Source organism: Callospermophilus lateralis, chromosome 3, assembly GCF_048772815.1.
Source record: "Callospermophilus lateralis isolate mCalLat2 chromosome 3, mCalLat2.hap1, whole genome shotgun sequence".
Taxonomy (NCBI): domain Eukaryota; kingdom Metazoa; phylum Chordata; class Mammalia; order Rodentia; family Sciuridae; genus Callospermophilus; species Callospermophilus lateralis.
In genome coordinates this window covers 198,170,196-198,189,323 of record NC_135307.1, presented here as the reverse complement: position 1 = coordinate 198,189,323, position 19,128 = coordinate 198,170,196, and the positions used below count along the sequence as shown (strand labels likewise).

Sequence of the window (19,128 nt, the reverse complement as noted above, 5' to 3'; positions counted from 1 at the left end):
CTGTGAGTGCAGGGCCGGGGCCGGTCCCTGGGGCCGTCCTGCCCCTCGCAGATCCCGTCGCACCTGTCCTGCTGTGCAGAGCTGGTGGGGAACAGCGGGCGCGCTTCGCGCCCGGTTCCTGGACCCCGTTAGGGCACCGTCCCCTGTGGTCCTGCCCGGCCCGGTGTGGCCTGAACGTCCGCGCTCCTGCAAGGTTGAGGAAAAGAAGTAAATGCACCTCTCCCTGTGTGTAGGCTGGCGTCACAAACGTGTGGACTCCTCTGTGCCCTTGCCTTGGATTGATGCACTCCACTCCTCTGCACACATTTTTGCCTATCCAGTGCAATTCTGCCCCTGCTACGAGATGCCAACCCTACCAACACCTGGGGAGAGCGCCCAGGCTCTTGGGCACAACAGGCAAAAACTGCTGGTGGCAACCTGGCCTTTTGCTGGACCTGGCAAACACAGCCCTTCTCAATGCGGTTCTAGAGCAAACACTTCAGCCCTGACTGTCAGTCCTTGGAGCTCCTCTCCAACCTCCCCAGCCAACCCCATTTTCGGTTATAGAGTTCAGAGCCAGATTCAGAGATTGGTTACACAGGGAAGAGGAGAGCCACAAGGGACTCTACAGATGTGATTGGGGTGAGGGTCAACCTGGCTTCTCTGGGGAAGCAAGAGCGCATTTGAGGGAGAAACCTCTGAGTGCCCCGCTAAAGAAAGTCAGTAGCCTAGGGCGGTAGTGCACCCCTTGTAATTCCAGCTACTCATAGACAGAAGGAGGATCATCAGTTCCAGGACAACCTGAACCCCTGAACTACCTCCCCAGTCCAAAAACAAAATCCAAGTATTAAAAGGGCTGGGTTGTAATCCAATGGTAGGGAGCTTGACCCTGATTTTACTCCCTAAGTACCGAGGCTGGGCAGCCAATTCACGAGATTGGAGAGCGCGAAGTGTTCGTCTCTCCTTGGCCAGGACCTCCGCGGATAGAAAACACCAAGAGTAGGTAGGGGGTCCTGAATCCCGCAACACATAGGAGACCCACAGCTCTTCGCTTGCCTGCCTCAGAGGACCTTCAGCAGGTGGTCAGTGCCCAGGTGAGAACGCAAGCCCTTTACCCTGGCAGACACCCTCCGCAAAACAGCCCGCGCGCCGCCGACACACCTCCGAGCTCCCGGAGCGCGCCCGGCGCACTGGGTTCGGCGGCAGGTGCCTCGCCGCGCAGACTCGCCGGCCACAGGGACCGGCTCGGGCGCGGGGCCGGCGCGGGCGGGGCGGGGTGGGACGGCGACGCGCGTTACCCGCCGGTCACACTGGCCGCCCTGCACTCAGTGAGGGGCGTGTGCGCGGGCCCGGCACCCGCCGGCCCCATGTTCACCGAGCTGAGGTCCAAGCTGAGCCCCCCGCGAGGCCGCGCCGGGGCTGTGCGCGCTGGCTTAGGGGAGCGCCGCGATGTGGACGGTGAGCCCGGGCTGAACTGGGAAGCAGGAATGTCGCGGGGCTGCGGGACATGGGACCGAGAGGCAAGGGGGTGGGGGTGGACCCTGCGGGCTTCCAGCATCGGCAATGCGGGGGGGGGGGGGGCGACCTGACCTAACGGGGTGCGGTGGCCTTTGTCTTGCGCCGCGGGGGATTGGTTGGCCAACCTCAGGCCTTCGATATCAGCGCGCCTTTGGCTTGGGTGGGGGATGACAGGCCAGGGCTTCTGTGTCCATGCTGGAGGCACACTGGGATCACCCCTTCCTTCCGAATGCATAGAAAACTCTCCCCAGCCCTGGCAGTAGGGTCGACAAGGGGTTGAAATCACAACCTCAGATTTCCTTTTGGAATTGATGTTGGGGCAGGGAGGAACCCATCCTTCTGTACTGCCAGCAGGAAATGGGCGGGGCTCCGCTGGCCGGGCAGGTGCAGTGCCCGCAGAGGCGGCAGAGGCGTTGGACTGGTTCCCCAGAGCTGCTCCTACCCCAGGGCAAAGGCCCTGTGGAAACCTGAGACGACCTGGCCTGACTCCTGGAAGTTGCAGGTTCAGAATCAATCTTTCCCCATGTAATAGACATCACTTTGGGGCAGTAGCCACACACCCGCTGTCTGACCTTAGACCTCAAATTTAAAGTCACCAAGGGTCCAGTTCAAAATTCCAAAAATGGGGGAGGAAGAAGCTAAGCCTCAGGAGTCTTCCCAAGGTTTCAGTAGAATGGGTACACCCATTACTTATACCTCCTTGACACCACCAAACCCTGCCCCAGTGTAGAGGGGATGCCTTTCAAGGAAAGAGGATCTCATGCTACACCTTGGGGTGGGCCCTGGGAATCTCATTCTGCCCACCCTGGGCCTGGATGTGTGCAGAGATTTAGGAGAGCCTGAGCCCATCTTCCTTTCTCCCCTCCCCAAGACACCATTTGCCACATTTATGGAGCCCCTCATGTGCCTTAGGGATCTCACCCCAGGTGGGAGAGGTCCTATTAAGACCAGTCACGCTCCCCAGACTTCTGTCAGCAGTGACCCCAGAGGTGGTTGTAACAGTAAAACATAGGATGTGTCAAAGTTGGTGTGGGAAGAGGGCTGTGCTGACCAGCCATTTCTGGTGAGCACCTGCCAATCACACTGTTGTCCTGGTTGGACCCTGTGGAAGCAGCAGAGCAGGGAAACCTGGGAGTCCCAGTTGCCAGCTTTCCCAGTTCAGGCCTTTTTGACCATAAGTCATAGTTGGTGAGCTCAGCCAGGCAGGGGACAAGCCTCAAATGCCACATATGGCTGTATAAATTGGGTGCCTTCAGTGGCAATGGGCAGGCAGGAACCTTAACCAGACTTCTCCACAGAGTGCCTCCAATGACACAGGAGCCAGGCTTTTTCCTCAAAGATATGTCCTGTGTGTATGCTGGTCTAGTGTGACATGTATGAGGCTTGTGTGCATAAGGTCAAGGTGGTCCTGGGATCGCCCCTCACCTGGTTATAGGTCTCAGGCTCCCTGGGAGGCATGTCCTCCAATCTAGCAGAATCCATCTTGACTGTCAGTGTGAGGGCTGCAGGCTTACAAGGGAAGCGGTATTCTCAGCTCTCCATCTTGGGGCTAGGGAGGAGGATCCTTTTTTGCACATATTCTTCTGCCTTTGGGGACTTGATTTGTCCTCCTTGAGGAATTGGCTCCCTCTTTGGTAGAGGGGAAATAGGTTAGGCAAGGAAGTGGCTCTTGGGGAAAGAGCCTTTGGTTCTGCTCCTGACCACTCTGACCAGGCACCCCTGCACACAGCCACTGCTCACTTCAGCTTCTGCCGGACTCTCCTGGAGCACACAGTGTCAGCTGAAAGCATCCCCTGCCACCTGCCTCGGACGCCAGGCACCAGCCTCACATGGCATGATTCCCGTAGCCAGAGGGCTTCCAGCAGCAGGCCAATCAAACTCCTGCAGCAGCCTGGCACAGAGACCCCCCAGGTACCCACCCACCTACCCCACCCACCCCAGTCCCTGCCTTCCCTGCTCTACCACCCTCCTTCAATCTGCCACCCACTTCCCCTACAGGGCCGGCTGTACTCTGACCACTATGGCCTGTACCACACAAGCCCCTCGCTGAGTGGCCTGACGCGGCCTGTGGTTCTCTGGAGCCAGCAGGACGTCTGCAAGTGGCTTAAGAAACACTGTCCCCACAACTACCTCGTCTACGTCGAGGCCTTCTCCCAGCATGCCATCACTGGTACGGTGGAGTCTGGACAGGACAGGAACTGGATGCCCAAAGAGCCTCCTTCCCTACCAAGTGCCTGCAGTCTGCAGTTGTTTCTCCACCTATCGGTGCTCCTCTGAGGCAACCTTCCCTGGGGTCCTCGGAGTCTCTGTATCTGCACTGTCTTCTGGCATCTTCCACTTGGCCTCCATCTGCTGCTTATCATGATTCTCTCTCTGCCTCTCCCTCCAATTCTCTCTGAATCTTTCTCTGAGACTCCCTGTGCCCTTTCTTTCTTTCTTTTCCTTTCATTCTGTGTCTGTGTGTGTCTTTGTCTTTGTACTAGGAATTGAGCCCTAAAATGCCCTACCACTGAGCTACATCCCAGCCCTTTTTGTTTTTTATTGTGAAACAAAGTCTGGCTAAGTTATCCCGGCTGACCAGGAACTTGTGATCTGCCTCAGCCTCTGATAGCCTCTGTTGGACCCTCTTCCCTCCCCCAGGCCGAGCTCTTCTGCGGCTAAATGCAGAGAAGCTACAGAGGATGGGGCTGGTGCAGGAGGCCCAGAGGCAAGAGGTGCTGCAACAGGTGCTCCGCCTGCAGGTGCGAGAGGAGGGTCGGAGCCTGCAGCTGCTCAGCCAAGGTCAGTGGGAGGAGCCAGCATGGGGGGGCACTGAGAGTACAGGTAAGTGGCTTGACTGCAGGAGGGTGCTTGGGAGCCCTAGTAAGGGCCATCCTGGGATGTGGCAAGGACCTGCCTCTCCCTTACTTCCATGCATCCTACAGCTTCCTTTGGAAACATATCCTAGCTGCTGCCAAGGCTTGAACCAGACCCCAGCACTGTGACCAGAACCTACGGCCAAGGATGAAGACAAGCTGGCCCCACAGACCCTCTCGAACTCCACAGGATACCATGGTGGCCAAGTCCAGCCTAGTGGACAGACCTCCACCTTCAAGCACCTGTGGTTGGGCAGCCAGGCCATGGCCTGGGCTGCTTATCTGTGACCCCTCCTCCTGGGACATGAGCCCACTCCCTGGCACTGCTGGCAACATGTGGGGCAGCTGCCTGGAGCCAGAGTGGGGTTCAAATGACCCCAAGACTCCCAGGGAGTCTTTTATTTATGTTCCCTTTACTGTGTGACTGTCCCCCTTTGCCTGAGTCATGCATCTCTGCTCACTTGTCCAGTTCCATATCCTCACAGCATTGCCAGGCCAGCCACACTGTGGGACAAACTGCCTTGGCTCCCTTTGACTTGTGTTTCTCCCTGCCCCTGCCAGAACCCAGCAGGCACAACCTATGTCCAGAGTAACAGTCATCAGCATGGCCAGGCAGGGACCCATGTAGAGCATCTCGCTAATTCTATCGCCACCCTGGCCAAACCTGTATCTATTTATGAGCACTGAGTCTGAGAGGCCCTGGTTGCCTCAGCCCCAAAGACAGAGCACAGAACAGTGAGAACAGCAGCCCTGTGCAGGCAACTCCTCGCCCTGAGCCTGCTGGAGTCAGTGTGCTCTGGGCCCACTTTTGGAAAAGTCTGGTTTTAAGCATCGCCTCTGTGTATTTGCACTTAAGAGAACATCTTCAAGAAACCATCGCACTTGCTGCTTTCCCAAGAAAACCTGGATTCATAGGAGAGACTGTCCTGAGGGCTGTGCTCCACCTCTGCCACCAGACGCCTAAGCAACCCTTCCCTGGGTAGTCTGGGGCTGGTGCTGCCCAGCAGAGGGACAGTGAGGGCAGCCCTGGCAGCCCACAACCTCTTGCTCCTCTGCCCCTTCCCACACCCACGGGGACTCTGAAAATCTCAGGGACAGTTGAGGCTAAGCCTCCAGTCCTCTCTCTGTGACCTGAGCTGGCCTCAGGACTCAGGATTGGTCACTGCAGGTCCTGAGTGAATTTGGGCAACTGGCCTGGTGCCTCCCATCCCATGTGTCTGCACCCACAGGGAGCCTCCTTGTCATGTCTGGCTGCCCTGAGTATCCCCCAAAACCTTGTGCTGTCAGTCTTCAGCCAGAAGGCCCATCTCTGCCTTTTCCCCTCCTGTCTTGCCCACCCTGTGCTCCTGTATTGTCTTCCTTGTTTTTCATTCACTTTTTTTATATTCTAACAAAAAATCAGAAATAAACCTGTTCTCAAGTGCCAACAGTACTAGGTCTGGGAGGAAGGGGTGTCCAGCCCAACAGCCTGGCTCTGGTACCACCAGGGGGCAGTGGTATCCCTTCCTGGAGGGGCTGCTGGTCAACCCCAGGGCACCTGGGACAAGAGGCATCAGGTAGGCACTCTTGATGAATGGCACCCAGTGATGGACACAAGGCCCCTGACATGCTCAGAGCAACAGCCCAGATACGTGGTGTGTGAGGTTCCTGTAACAAAGGAGCATCCACTGGGTGAATTCAAAAAGAAAACTTTGATTCAGAGTCTAGAGGTTACACAGTGGTAGAGTGTGTGCTTAGCATGCTCAAGGCCTTGTGTTGGATCAGAAGGGAGAAAGGGATTCAGTTCTGAAGACTAAATCATATTCTCTTTGTGAGTGCAGAAGGGCACCTTTCCTTGCTCTTCCAGCCTCTGGTTGCTATCTGGGATTATAGGAATTGAGGACACACCACTCCCATCTGTTTCTGTGGTCATATCACCTTTCTTCTGTCTCTGAAATCTCCCTGTCTCCTTCTTGTAAGGATGATTGGATTGGGGCCCAGCTGGGTAACCCAGGTTGACTTCATCTCAGGATCCTTACTCATATCCATAAAGACCCATATTCCAAATAAGGAATGTTCACTCACACATTCAACACTCTGACATGATCATCTGTGGGGACTTACCACCCAACCTTCTACACAGGGCAGTACCCTGACAAGCAGCACATATACCGTGGGCACCCACTCATCAACCAGATACATAGCAGGAACAGGAACACAGATGTAATCCACAAATGCAATAACATAGCCAGACATGCACTGTGTGCTCCAACACACAAACACACTGTGTATTTGGCCAGACACAGTGATATGCACAGAGATATTTAACAACACCCCCACATACAAACAATTACCCAGACATACAAGTACTCATGCATAACAATGACCCCCTAACATACAGAAACAAGAGAGCACAGCCCCAATACAAACCAAATTATATAACACCCCAACATCTAGATACACATGAAAAATGGTTGGTCCTCACATCCTGCATGCAGGTACTCACACATGAACATGCCACAGCCTGGACAACATACTAAGATTCAGATACATACCTACCATGCATCTGACATCAAGGTGCCTGGATACTGAAACTGACACTCAGATATAGCACTGATCTTGCCTGGCACAGAACTCACAGATATGCCATGACAGTGATGTTCAAGATGGATGCTTTCTGACACATTTGATCACTTGGACACACCTGTGGACGCTGACACATCCCATTTGTACAGGGGAGCTGACAGCCTTGGACACACCTCAGGAAACACACACTGACCCCTCCCAGCATCCTGCCCCTAGGGTGTGGATGCTCAAGGAGGGCTTTGAGCAACTCTTTCCTTTTTCTCCTATGGTAACTTGGGCTGGGGCAGCACCCTGGTCTCTCTGGCTCAGATTTCCAAAGGGAGGACTGACTGGCTGACCTTTTCACGTAGGGCTCAGCACTTTGCCTCTGCCTCCAGACCAGTGTTCTGTGCAGGTCTCAGGCAAAGCAGATATCAAGGTCACTTGAAAAGAGGTGGACATCAAATCTGCTGACAGCTCCTCTGCCCTGCCCCAGAGCAATGCAGGACAGCCTGCTCCAGGGGGAGCAGAGCAGAGGGTGCTGGGCAAAAAGGAGGCCCTAGGGAAGGAGATCTATCTTGTAACTCCGTATCCCAACTAACAATTTCCAGCCCACACTAGTTTTGTGGAATTCAAAATGCTTGTGGAATGTAAAAAGGGGCATTAAAAACTTTTAGAAGTCGGCTTTAATTGTAAAAGTAATATATGCACATGATTAAAAATATTTCAATAGTATTGTAGATCCAAAATTAAAACCCGGTCTCCTCTCTGGGGAGTTTCCTCCCAGGGAGAAGGGTGATGTGAGCAGGAGACAGCGGTACTGCATTCTCTTAGAGGAGACTAGTGTCTCTTGCCTGCCTCCTGTGGGGGCTCCTGTCAACTCTACCTCCCCACCAGCTCCCACATGGAGATTCACTCCTCTGCCAGCTTCATTCATTCATTCATTCCCCATCACCCCTGACTTGACATCAGCAGACACCTAGGCTCCGGGGAAAGCTGGGCGCTGGCTGCTGGCCTAGGACCATCACGCACAGGCTGGAAGAGGTTGATCCAATGGTCAGATACACCAATAAAGCTATATGGCCCTGACGGAGGCCACAGGGCCAGCTGGAGAGAGGCCGGATCTTGCCCGCTAGCCGGGGGAAAGGGGTGCAGGAGGTCAGGGTCCTGCACACCTAGGCTTCTCTGCACTCCCCCGCCGCACCTGCCGGACTAGTCCGTGCGCCCCCGAACGTGCCTCAGTTTATCCCACTGTCCACAGACGCCTTCCGTCTTGCGGACGGCAAGTCGGCCACTCGGCCCCGGCCCGGCCCACCGCCACGAGGGCCCCGAGCCCCATCTAGCAGGCCGGCCGGTGGGCCCCCTCCCCGTCGCGGAGCGCGGCAGGAATACCGCGAGAGTTCGCCCCCTCCCCCCGCAGTAAAACTGTCAAAGGTGGGAGGGGCGGGAGCGCGCATGTGCGCAGCGGCGCGCAGCTTGCGCTGCCCGGACCCGCGCCCGCGCCCCGGCCCGGCCCGGCCCGGCCGCAGCCCGCTGGGCGCCGCAGGTAAGCGCCGCCCGCCGCCGCCCGCCGCCCGCCGCCCGCCGCCCGCCGCCCGCCGCCCCGCGCCGCCGCCGCCGCCTGCGCGGAAAAAGTCGCCATTTTGGTTCGCCGCCTGCGCCCCCCCCCCCGCCCCGCCGCGGCCGCCCTTCCGGCCAGGCCGAGGCCAGCGCCCGCGCCCGGCGAGTGACAGGTGGGTGGCGGCCGCTCCCGCAGCGCGCCCAGGCCGCCCTCACCTGGTCGGGCCGCGCCGCCGGCCGCCGGCCTCCGCGGAGGGCCCCGCCACCCGCCGCGGCCCCGTCAGCAAGCCCCCCGGAGTCCTGCACCGGCAGCGGCCCTGGGCGGAGGGGTCGCGCGGCCGCGGCCAGGCCCCCAGCGCTGGCTCCCGCCCGAGTTTAGAAAGACTGGAAGGGAGGCCGCCTGCAGCCAGGCTTCGGGTCGGAGGGATGACTCATGCCGCTGTCTTCCTCTGAAATTTCAAAGTGAGGACTCCCTGAGAAGTTTGTTGACTGACCTCACACCCTCCCTCCCCCCAGGCCCAGGACCCAGGCTGCCATCACCCTTGGCAGTGGGCAGTGACTGTCCTGACCTCCGACCTCAGCCCTCCCAGACACAGCAGCCCCTTCCCATGCCCTCTTATCTGAATTGATCAGAAATTGTTGGAGAAGGGCTCCCCTGCTCACACCTTGCACCCTGGTACCACCCCCTTCTGTGGCTCAGGTATCTCTGTGGGAGGACCTGACAGGGCCTGGTGACTCCTGGAACAGGCCCCTGGAAGCCCAGCCTTGGACAACAGGGTTCTCCCTGGCAAGTGTCTTGGTGGGCTCTGGAGCCTGGGCCTCTGCTGCTAATGCTGGCCTTGTTTAACTGAAGTGGGCTGAGGTCTGTTGAGCAGGGAGAGCAGAGGTCAGCCAGATAGTGGTCAGTGACTCAGAGGCTGAACAGGAACCCTGCATCAAGGCTGAGAAGGGGGCCAGACATCATAGTCAGGAAACCCAGGGACCAGAAGGAGATGCCAGTGGCCCTCAGTCTGCCCACCAGAGAGGGGTTGCTTGTGGTTAAGGAGGGCCCTGGCGTCCCTTGGCACTCACCTAGACTATTTTGTATATCTGGGGAGAAGGATCTAGGGTGCCCACCTGGGTAGGTTGGCTTTGCATGGGGTGTGTGTGGGCAGGGGTGAGGACCCTGAAGGGAAAGATACCCTCAAGGTGCTGGGGCTTGGCAGCCTGTGAGCCAGCAGCTGTTGCTGGTGCCATAATTGGCCCTTAGGAGGGATGTGGTCAGCCTCCTTCCTCCTGCACAGGCCACCTCTCCTGGGGACACGCCCTGCCCGATGCCTGATCCTCAGCACACTTTGGGACTGTGAGTCTGATATTGAGAGGGAGCCTGTCCAAACTGGTGAGGGTCTCCACACTGTTTGTGCCTTCTGGGTTGTCTGGGGAGAACTTGTGCAGCCCCTCCCCTGAGTCAGAAGCCCCATTACTTGTTTCTGTGTGACAAATCAGGAGGGCAAGCTTCCTGGCCAGAGTGAGCCTATTGGTGGGTAGGCTTCAGGGCAGCCCCTCTGTAAGTTCTGAATTAGGCTCATTGGACCTCAGGTCTGTGTACTTGCCCTGCAGAAATGACTGATCCCTTCTGTGTTGGAGGAGGCCGCCGGCTCCAGGGGTCCAGCAGAAGTGGACCTGGGAAAGGTGGCAGCCGGAAGGAGGTCCGACTTCCCATGCTACAGGACTCACCAAAGCTGGGTGAGGAGCCAGGGCCAAAATCACTTCCAGAGGGTCACTCTCTGAGTACCCAAGGGCGTTCTGGGGTAGAGGCTGTTTTGGACATAATTTGTGCCTGGGTTCTTGTCCTAGGCTGGCAGGGCCCCTGCCCCAAGCCTTGGCATTGGTGAGCCCAGGCTCATTGCACATCTGCCCCCCTTGTGCCAGCCACAGTGCAGTCCCTGAACCTTGCTGCCCCATATGCTACAGGGATGCCTGTGGTCCACAGTGGACAGACAGTATCTGGCCAGGCTCCTCTCTGCTTTGACCCAGGAAGTCCAGCCAGCGACCGGACAGAGGGGAAGAAAAAGGGGCGGCCCAAGGCCGAGAACCAGGCCCTGCGAGACATTCCTGTGAGTTCCCTGAGGCAGGGGTGGGGCTCATGATGGGTCTGCCTGTAGAGGTCACTGACCTACACTAATCTCCCCTCTGCACCTCCCCTGTCAGCTCTGAGTTTCAGGATGTAGCCTGAGGCCCTTACCTCTGATAGCTGTGAGGACCCAATGAGCCATGCTAGTAGCCCCAGCACAGATCTGGAGCTGGGCTTGAATTCTTGTTGCAGTCTAGAGGTTGAGGGGTTGTGCTGCCTTTGTGCCCTGTAGCCTGGGGAGGGTTCTGAGTCTGGGGCTTGGAGGGCTGAGGCCTAGGTGGATGAGAAGCAGCAGTCCAGCCATTCTCTATGCTCAGCTCTCACTCATGAACCAGTGGAAAGATGAATTCAAAGCTCACTCCAGGGTGAAGTGTCCCAACTCAGGGTGCTGGCTGGAATTTCCCAGCATCTACGGACTCAAGTACCATTATCAGCGCTGCCAAGGGGTAAGGGGCTATGGGTCAGGGAGGAGGTGGCCTAGGGGTGTGCCTGGGCAGAGGTCCCGGGGCCCCATCCCACACCTGCCCTCCCTGCCCAGGGTGCCATCTCAGATAGGCTGGCTTTCCCTTGCCCCTTCTGCGAGGCTGCATTCACCTCAAAGACCCAGCTGGAGAAACACCGGATTTGGAATCACATGGACCGTCCCCTGCCAGCCCCCAAGCCTGGCCCAGTCAGCCGACCAGTCTCCATCAGCCGGCCTGTTGGGGTCAGCAAGCCCATTGGAGTGAGCAAGCCTGTCACTATGGGCAAGCCTGTGGGAGTCAGCAGACCTATTGGCATCAGCAAGCCGGTCACAGTCAGCAGACCCGTGCCAGTCACTAGGCCCATGCCAGTCACCAAGCCTGTCACAGTCAGCAGGCCTATGCCAGTCACCAAGGCCATGCCAGTCACTAGGCCTGTGCCAGTCACCAAGCCTATCCCAGTCACCAAGTTGGTAACAATTACAAAACCTGTGCCGGTCAGCAAGCCAGTGCCAGTCAGCAGGCCTGTTGTGGTCAGCAAGCCAGTGCCGGTCAGCAGGCCCATTGCCATCAGCAGACATACACCAACCTGCAAAATGGTGCTGCTGACCAAGTCTGAGAACAAAGCACCTCGTGCTGCTGGGAAGAGCAGCAGTAAGAAAAGGTACAGGAGCTCACACCTAAGTATCCTTATGCATACGTAGGATCCAGGCCAGGGCTGGCCACCTGGCCTCACCTACCTCCTCTGCAGGGCCGCAGACAGCCTGGACATCTGCCCTATCCCATCAAAGCAGTCCAGGCCAGAGAATGGGGAGTTCAGCCCATCTACCACGGACCAGAGCTTGGCCTTACAGCTGAGTACAGATCCCAGCAGTAGTTCCCTGCTGCTGGGTGGGAGACCCTCAGTGGGCAGGGAGGCAGTGCGGCCTGCAGGCCCTGTGTCCCCACCTGAGGAGGACCCCGAGCGCACAAAGCATAGTAAGATGAGAGCCCTGAGGAAAGTCGGGAGGTAGGTGGGGCTCTGGCTCCAGATGGTCCTTTGACCAGATGTTGATCCTTGTTTTCTCTCTCCCGAGTCAGGAAGGAAACAGAAAACACCCAAGAAATTCACAGGGGAGCAACCGTCCATCTCAGGGACCTTTGGACTCAAAGGTGAGACCCCACCTGCAGGGCACCTCTGAGATTGGGTGCCTCCACACCTGTGCCTGCACCTAGCCCACACTTCCCTGCCCACCTATCTGTGCACACAGGCCTGGCCAAAGCCGAGGATAAGGCTCGAGTTCACCGCTCCAAGAAGCAGGAGGGGCTGGGTCCTGAGGATGTGCGGAAGAAGGTGCCGGCCACCCCTGTCATTGTCAGCAAGGAGGCACCAACTCCTGTGACCCACTCAGCCCCAGGTGGGGCTGCCGGCCAGGGCCCAGGGCAGGTCTCAACTGTGGGGTGGATTCCATGGTTCAGGCACGGGGGCTGATTGTGGAGCCTGGGTGCTACTGCTACCCCTGGCATCCAGGAGCCTCCACAAGCCTCTGAGGCCCCAGTCCTGCCCCACAGGTGGTCCTGAGGAGCAGTGGCAGAGAGCTATCCATGAACGGGGGGAGGCCATCTGCCCTACCTGCAATGTGGTCACCCGGAAGACCCTTGTGGGGCTCAAGAAACACATGGAGGTGTGTCAGAAGGTAGGTTGCCTGGGAGACACTGCGAGTGGGGATTCCTTAGCCATGGCCAGCTTCTTATTGCCAGGCTGTGTCTGTAGCTGCAGGATGCACTCAAGTGCCAGCACTGCCGGAAGCAATTCAAATCCAAGGCTGGTCTCAACTACCACACCATGGCCGAGCACAGTGCCAAGGTATGCTGCCAGGACCCCAGGGCCTGTCTCACCCTGACCACTGACATCTAACCCCACTCTGCTGCTCCCCCTTGCCTGACCTTGGACCCAGTGGTCCCAACACCTGAGCTCACCCTGTTCTCAGCCTGCTGCTGCTGAGGCTTCCGAGGGCGGGGAGCAGGAGGAACGAGAGCGGCTGCGCAAGGTGCTGAAGCAGATGGGGCGGCTGCGCTGCCCCCAGGAGGTCAGTGTGGGGAGCATGTGTGGACATGGGACTTGGAGCCTCTCTGGCTGCCTATTGACCACTGGCCTGGATCCCCAGGGCTGCGGGGCCGCCTTCTCCAGCCTCATGGGCTATCAGTACCACCAGCGGCGCTGTGGGAAACCACCTTGTGAGGTAGACAGCCCTTCCTTCCCCTGCGCCCACTGCGGCAAGACTTATCGCTCCAAGGCTGGTCATGACTACCACGTGCGATCAGAGCACTCGGCCCCGGTGAGTGGCCTGTGGTCTTCATGCTCCCATGGCTCTCCAGTGGTCTGTGCTGTAACACAGTACTCCTTCCTGCCACCTGATGGGTGTGATCCCCACTCTCCTTGTAAGTCACTTACATCCCAATGGACTGGAGGGTGGGCACCAGGAACCCCTGTGTCCCATCTTCCTTGGGATGCCTATGTTATCCCTGTCCCACACACACTTGTATGCACCCTGGGTCCCTGCGTCTTCAGGGGCCACATGTGGCCCATATCTCATGCCATCTCTGGCTGTCCTGCTTTTGTGGCTTATCCTGGCTACCATGTGACCCTGCTCTCCAGCCTCCCGAGGAACCCATGGAAAAGACCCCTGAGGCTGAGGACTTGCTGGGTGTGGAGCGGACCCCAAGTGGTCGCATCCGCCGCACCTCGGCCCAGGTGGCCGTGTTCCACCTGCAGGAGATTGCAGAGGATGAGCTGGCACGGGACTGGACCAAGCGACGCATGAAGGATGATCTTGTGCCTGAAACTGCACGGGTGAGCTGCCTACCCACATGTGGATGGGGTATGGGCCTTCTTCCCTGAGATCTTCCCCAAGCCCCTGGCCTCCTTGTCTCTGGGCAGGACATGCCTCAATCCAGAGTCCCTGGTGACAGCCATGCCCCTGTCTACTGATCCCAACTCTGGAAGGGACATTGAGTTGCTGCTGAGGCATACAGTCTCAGAGCCTGGGTGCCTCTGGGCCTGGACTCACCTGCACTGTGCCTGGCTTTACAGCTCAACTACACGCGGCCAGGCCTCCCCACACTCAACCCCCAGCTACTGGAGGCATGGAAGAATGAAGTCAAAGCAAACGGCCACGTAAACTGCCCTAACGATGTGAGCGGGGCAGGCTGAGCGGGTGGGCATGGGAGGTCCAAGACAGGGCAGGTGTGGCCTTCAGGGAGTGGCAGAGGCTGAGACCGAGATCTCTCAGGAGGCAGCCCTCAAAATGACCAGCCTTGCCTCTGATTCTGAGCTCCCACAGGATTCTCACTTAAGACCCCATTAGCAGAGGGGCCTCAGGCCCTACATGCCCAGCCTAAACCCCAGGACTCTTGGAGTCAGGTCCTTCCACATGCCCCAGAGAGAGGCTCTGAGCTCCCTGAGGCTGAGGCAGGGTGCACCTTTGTGTGGGAGACTCCCCACCGGCCTCCCTCCCATGGCTGTCTCCCACTGCAGTGCTGTGAAGCCATCTACTCCAGCGTGTCTGGTCTCAAGGCCCATCTGGCCAGCTGCAGCAAGGTCAGTCCTGGGGGCTCCCTGTGGCCCAGAGGGTGCTCAGCATTCCCACCTTTCTCCTGCCAGGGGTCCCTCCACATTAGTGTGAGACCCTTCCCTGCTCCCATTGCATGAACCCAGAGACAAGCTGATATAGACAGTTCGCTCAGAACCCCTCCCTGCCTCTACCCCAGCCATAGGACAGTCAGTCCCCAGTTTTGTTCTCGGCTCCTTGTCTGTGTGGGTATGTGTGGGTGGTTAACCTGACCTGGGCACACTATCTTGGGAAAGGACCCTCAGCAAAGGTTTGTGACCCTTCCGCAAGACACCTGCCTCTTCCCATCCTCAATCCCCAGTAGCAGGAGCCAGTTAATGGGCCTGCTGCAGGGTACCCTTACAGATTCCTGAAACAGCCGCAGATTCTCCAACTGTCCCTGCCCCTTTAATGGTGAGATAAGGGCTTGGGCCAGGTGTGGGCTTTGGGCCCTTAAGAGCCAGGGACTGCATTGCCTTGCTTTACAGGGGGACCACCTGGTAGGGAAATACCGCTGTCTGCTGTGTCCCAAAGAGTTCAGCTCTGAAAGTGGCGTCAAGTACCACATCCTCAAGACCCATGCAGAGGTGCGGGAGCAACCACAGGGCCTGCAGCTGGGGGAGGCCCAGTAGGGGTAGGGCCAGAGCTGGGGTGGTGGAAATGGGATGGCCCAAGCAAGTGGCCAGCATTGAGAAGTCTGGCAGTTTCTCCTCATAGGGGTATCCAGCTCCCCCAGAAAAGCTGAGAAGCTGGGTCCTACCTGGCAGCCTGAGCAGGAGCTGCTTATGGGTGGGAACCCTGCCCTCAGCCACTCACTGCAGCTGCCTACCCGGCCTGAGGGTGACTGGGTCTACAGTGTGGGCAGGGTCCCAGGTCTTCGTTGGGGCTTTTCTCTCCCCAGAACTGGTTCCGGACCTCAGCAGACCCACCTCCCAAACACAGGAGCCAGGGTCCCTTGATATCCAGGAAAGAGAAACGAAGTCTGGCGGGAGGAAAGAAACGGGGCCGCAAGCCTAAGGAGCGGCCTCCTGAGGAGCCCATGTCCAAGCTCCTCCACCGCCGGGACGACTGGCCCTTGGGAGGCAGGGACAAGGGGTCTCGGGGCTCCACTGGGCGGAAGGTGGGAGCCAGCAAGGCACCCTAAAAGTGAACCCCACACTGACTGCCAAGCCCCACTCTGTTCAGGGTGGGGGAGCCACTCTGGACCTCCTGTCCTCCATCCTCACCCCCATCCATCTGTCCAGTGGAGGTGGTGAGCCATTCTCTCCTCCCTGAAGGTGGCCCTTCCCTTGTTCAGGGCACACCTGGGTGGAGCTCCACAAGGGGTGCCAGGGGCAGCAGCAGAAGTACAAAGGGTGGGGCAGCCTCCCTGTGAGGACGCTCAGGGGCCTGGCAGCATCTGGGGCTTTGGCACCAAGGGGCTGCAGTGAACAGCAGTCAGATGTTCTTTGGCCCCTGTCTCTGCTTCCTCAGATCTAGCTGGGTCCCTACCCTGGCTTCCATGACTGGGGCATCCCTGGTGATCTGTGGCTCTGGGCCTTGCCTCCACCCAACACTGGAACTCCAGTACCCCAGCTACCTCCCAGGACAGACCCCGTCCAGCCACTGCCATGCTGACCTGACAGCCACCTGCCCACCCTCATCCACCCTCCAGTTCCTCTGCTTCTGTTTTCTACCTCTCTGGGCCTGCCCCCATCCTCTGTCTGTCATTCCTGCTGCATTTCAGGCCCCAAACCACTGGTCCTTGTCCTCAAGTTAGAGGGACAGCTTCCTGTCTGCTCTGTGGAGGACCAGAGGCTTGTATGCTCTGCTTCCTGTCTCCAGCCTCTGTCACTGCAAGCCAAGGTCACAACCTGAGGCCATCTCCCCGGGGCTGGGGGCTTGTGGGTCCAGGGCCAGGTGGAAAGGGCCCAGCTCTGAAGGTGAGCCCCATGGAGAATATCCTCTGCCAGGTGGGGTCAGCCCAGAGGCAGAGCTCCTATAGAAACCCTCCTCCCCTTTACCTGCTCCTGTATATCTGGTGGCACTGGATACAGGAACCAAAGGCCAGTGGGAGAGGGGGGCTTGGACTAGGTGGCAGCTCTAGGGCTGTGAGGAATCTGAGGATGGCAGGATTTGCAGGTAGGGCAGGGGTCAGTCAGGAGTCCTAGGGCACCTGGAGGGGGAGCCCCACTTGCAGCCTCTGTGTAGGGAAGAAGATGCTCAGAGACATATGGATGGAGGCTGTTTACCAGTGGGGGCAGGGAGGGCTGAGGGCATACCCTCGCTGATCCTGGACGATGTGAATTTTGATATTTGCCTGTGTGCGTGTCTCCTGGGTGTAGTGGATGCCAGTCTTGTTGCTGTGACAAGTAACAACCTTTTTTTAAATTCTGTTTTTTATACAAAAATTCACAACAATCTGACATTTTGGTGCTAAGGGTTTCCTGGTGCCGAAGGTGGGGCTGGGCTGGCCCGGGGCTGTGCTGTGGCTCCTCTGCTGCTCAGGGGACAGGGAGGAGGGGTTCCAGCTGGGTTGCCTACCCTGCAGTAGGGAGACCAGTTCCATGGGGCTTTGGGGATGGGAAAACTGACTGGGCAGGCCTGGCCTGATGTGTTGGGAGGGGTGGAGAGAATAGACTCCCTCAGCCTCACACACCTGGACCTGGTCTGAGGATGGTGGCCTAGGTGGAGATGAGTGTGGGCAAGGATCAGAGGAGAATCTGGGACTCTGGGGCAGTGTGCTTTCCAGGGCACCTGAGTGCACCCATGGAGGGCCAAGTGCTCTTGGCCCTGTTTCCATGGTGGAGGAGGTTGGGCTCCAGCAGGGTGTGTCCTCCTGCCCAGCCTCTCAGGTATTTGGCACTTGGGGGGAAGGAGGCCAGGCTCTTTTTTTGGTGGGGGGTTGAGTTTCCAGGATACCCCCGAAGTCCACAGATGGCCCTGGTGTAGAAGTGGGCCTGGGTGACAATGTTTAGCACTTTAACCCCTGTGTCTTGAAATGATCAAGGTGGCTGCTGCTGGAGTAGCTACTGGTCGGGAGCCTGCTCTCCCTCCCTCCTTTCCTTCCCTCTCATCCACCCACACTAACTAGAGAGGGGCAGTGGCAAGCTGGTCTGCAAAGCCTTCCTCCAGAGGTTGTAGGGCCCTGGGCGGGGTGCATCAGGGTCTGCCCACCTCCCACTCTGGCTCACACATGACAAAGTGACCACTGGCCTCCACAGCAGCCACAGTGGGAGGAATCAGAATGGCAGACCCCAGGGTGTGGTAAGCATGGAGCTTGGTGGACCAAGCCCTGGGTCCTTGGCAATATGTGAGTTAGGGTCTCTGCAGATCTACCTCTGGTTCAGTCACGCCCTTTCCTGAGAACAGGAAAATGCCCCAGGAGCTGACACTTCCCACAGAAATAGGATGCACTTTACTCAATTCTTTGCAGGCAGAGGGGGGTGCATCCTGAGTGGCTGGAGCCTTCCTGTCCCTCTGGTGGTTCTGAGGGAGGCCCTGGAAGGGGAGGGCTTTCCTTGTAAGCCCCTGCCGGCTAGACTCCACTGGCTTGCCCTGGTAGTCTAGGGTTCAGGAGGGCCGTGGGTCACCCTTCTGCCTGGTGGCCATGCGTCCTGAACTTCGGGTTTCTTGGTTTGGTTTTTAATGAGGTTCTCAGCACACAAGTGCATTTCGAAAGACAGGTTCCAGCTATCACTTGTAACCATATATATACATATATATATTCTATCTACAAAATGTTTATTTGCAAGATGTTTTGACGGTGAGCTCGGGCCCTGCCCGCCTTGTGACCATCTGTCTCCAACCTCGTCCCTGCCCCGTCCCCTGGCGAGTGGCGCGGGGACGCGCCATCAACTGTATGTATTAAAAATGACTGTATCAAATAAATGTTTATTGATTTTTTTCCAGGGCTTTTGTGTGGCTGAGTTTATGCCGAGACGCGGTCCTCTCCCGTGCGCGCGCGCGCCCACGGACGCGCGGCCTTGTGGGGCTCGTAGTCCGCCCTCACTGGCTCCGGGGCGCGTGCTGCCGGCCACCGCCAAGTCTACGGGCGCCATGGCTGCGCCACCGGCCTCCGCGGACGCCGCCCCCTCGCCCCCGCCGCCTCCTGCGGCCCCGGACGCGCCCGGAGCCTGCGCGGGAGGACAGAGCGAGACCGCGTGCGAGGACCGGTAGGCGCAGGGCCGGGCGGGGGCCGTGCGCGCCGGCGGAAGGGTGATGGCACGCTGCTGCCCCCCCGCCCCCCCCCCCCCCCCCCCGCCGCGTGGCCCCGGGCCCAGCCCACCTCGGGCTCAGGTCTGCTGAGTGGGCGCATGCCCTCCACGCCCCCGACGGCCTGTCCGCACCTCCTTCCCTGGAGGAGCGGCCGGGTGGTCGGCTGGCGGCCTCAGGGGCAGGAGCGGACGGAGGACAGGAGGGACGCGGGAGATGGGCCTTGGTTTGCACCCCGCGAGGCCTGGGTTCGCGGCGCTCCGGGGCCGTGTGCCCGCGCCACCTTCCGAGTTCGTCACGTTCGGGTTCGGGCT

The 19,128-nt window shown here is 58.6% G+C and overlaps 2 protein-coding genes across 3 annotated transcripts; both read left to right on the top strand.

Moving 5' to 3' along the window:
- The first annotated feature begins 1,346 nt into the window (after nucleotides 1–1,346).
- On the top strand, nucleotides 1,347–5,480 carry Samd10 (sterile alpha motif domain containing 10). Of its 2 annotated transcripts, none has more exons than XM_076849263.1 (5): nucleotides 1,347–1,437; nucleotides 3,227–3,408; nucleotides 3,496–3,667; nucleotides 4,138–4,278; nucleotides 4,422–5,480. In XM_076849263.1, exons 1-5 carry the CDS (start codon nucleotides 1,347–1,349, stop codon nucleotides 4,442–4,444), a joined length of 609 nt encoding a protein of 202 aa, XP_076705378.1. In that variant the 3' UTR covers nucleotides 4,445–5,480. The 2 variants fall into 2 exon arrangements, with proteins under 2 accessions (XP_076705378.1, XP_076705377.1); XM_076849262.1 differs by having other exon boundaries at nucleotides 1,347–1,476.
- Nucleotides 5,481–8,849: 3,369 nt separating this feature from the next.
- On the top strand, nucleotides 8,850–18,506 carry Znf512b (zinc finger protein 512B). The gene is made up of 17 exons (XM_076852163.2): nucleotides 8,850–9,834; nucleotides 10,056–10,181; nucleotides 10,410–10,552; nucleotides 10,887–11,015; nucleotides 11,108–11,694; nucleotides 11,782–12,008; nucleotides 12,111–12,182; nucleotides 12,281–12,427; nucleotides 12,582–12,706; nucleotides 12,784–12,876; nucleotides 13,001–13,099; nucleotides 13,178–13,348; nucleotides 13,669–13,863; nucleotides 14,104–14,205; nucleotides 14,548–14,610; nucleotides 15,109–15,207; nucleotides 15,522–18,506. Exons 1-17 carry the CDS (start codon nucleotides 9,711–9,713, stop codon nucleotides 15,762–15,764), a joined length of 2,745 nt encoding a protein of 914 aa, XP_076708278.1. The 5' UTR covers nucleotides 8,850–9,710; the 3' UTR covers nucleotides 15,765–18,506.
- Nucleotides 18,507–19,128: the final 622 nt, after the last annotated feature.

What these genes read in the sequence shown, in the direction of transcription:
- Znf512b (XM_076852163.2), top strand. Translation starts at nt 9,711, where the DNA reads ATGTGGTCAGCCTCCTTCCTCCTGCACAGGCCACCTCTCCTGGGGACA. An exon ending in AGGGACCTTTGGACTCAAAG is followed by an intron (nt 12,183 to 12,280) that starts GTGAGACCCCAC and finishes CTGTGCACACAG; the next exon opens with GCCTGGCCAAAGCCGAGGAT. An exon ending in ATCTGGCCAGCTGCAGCAAG is followed by an intron (nt 14,611 to 15,108) that starts GTCAGTCCTGGG and finishes CTTGCTTTACAG; the next exon opens with GGGGACCACCTGGTAGGGAA.
- Samd10 (XM_076849262.1), top strand. Translation starts at nt 1,347, where the DNA reads ATGTTCACCGAGCTGAGGTCCAAGCTGAGCCCCCCGCGAGGCCGCGCC. An exon ending in GGAAGCAGGAATGTCGCGGG is followed by an intron (nt 1,477 to 3,226) that starts GCTGCGGGACAT and finishes CCCTGCACACAG; the next exon opens with CCACTGCTCACTTCAGCTTC. An exon ending in CTGGCACAGAGACCCCCCAG is followed by an intron (nt 3,409 to 3,495) that starts GTACCCACCCAC and finishes CTTCCCCTACAG; the next exon opens with GGCCGGCTGTACTCTGACCA.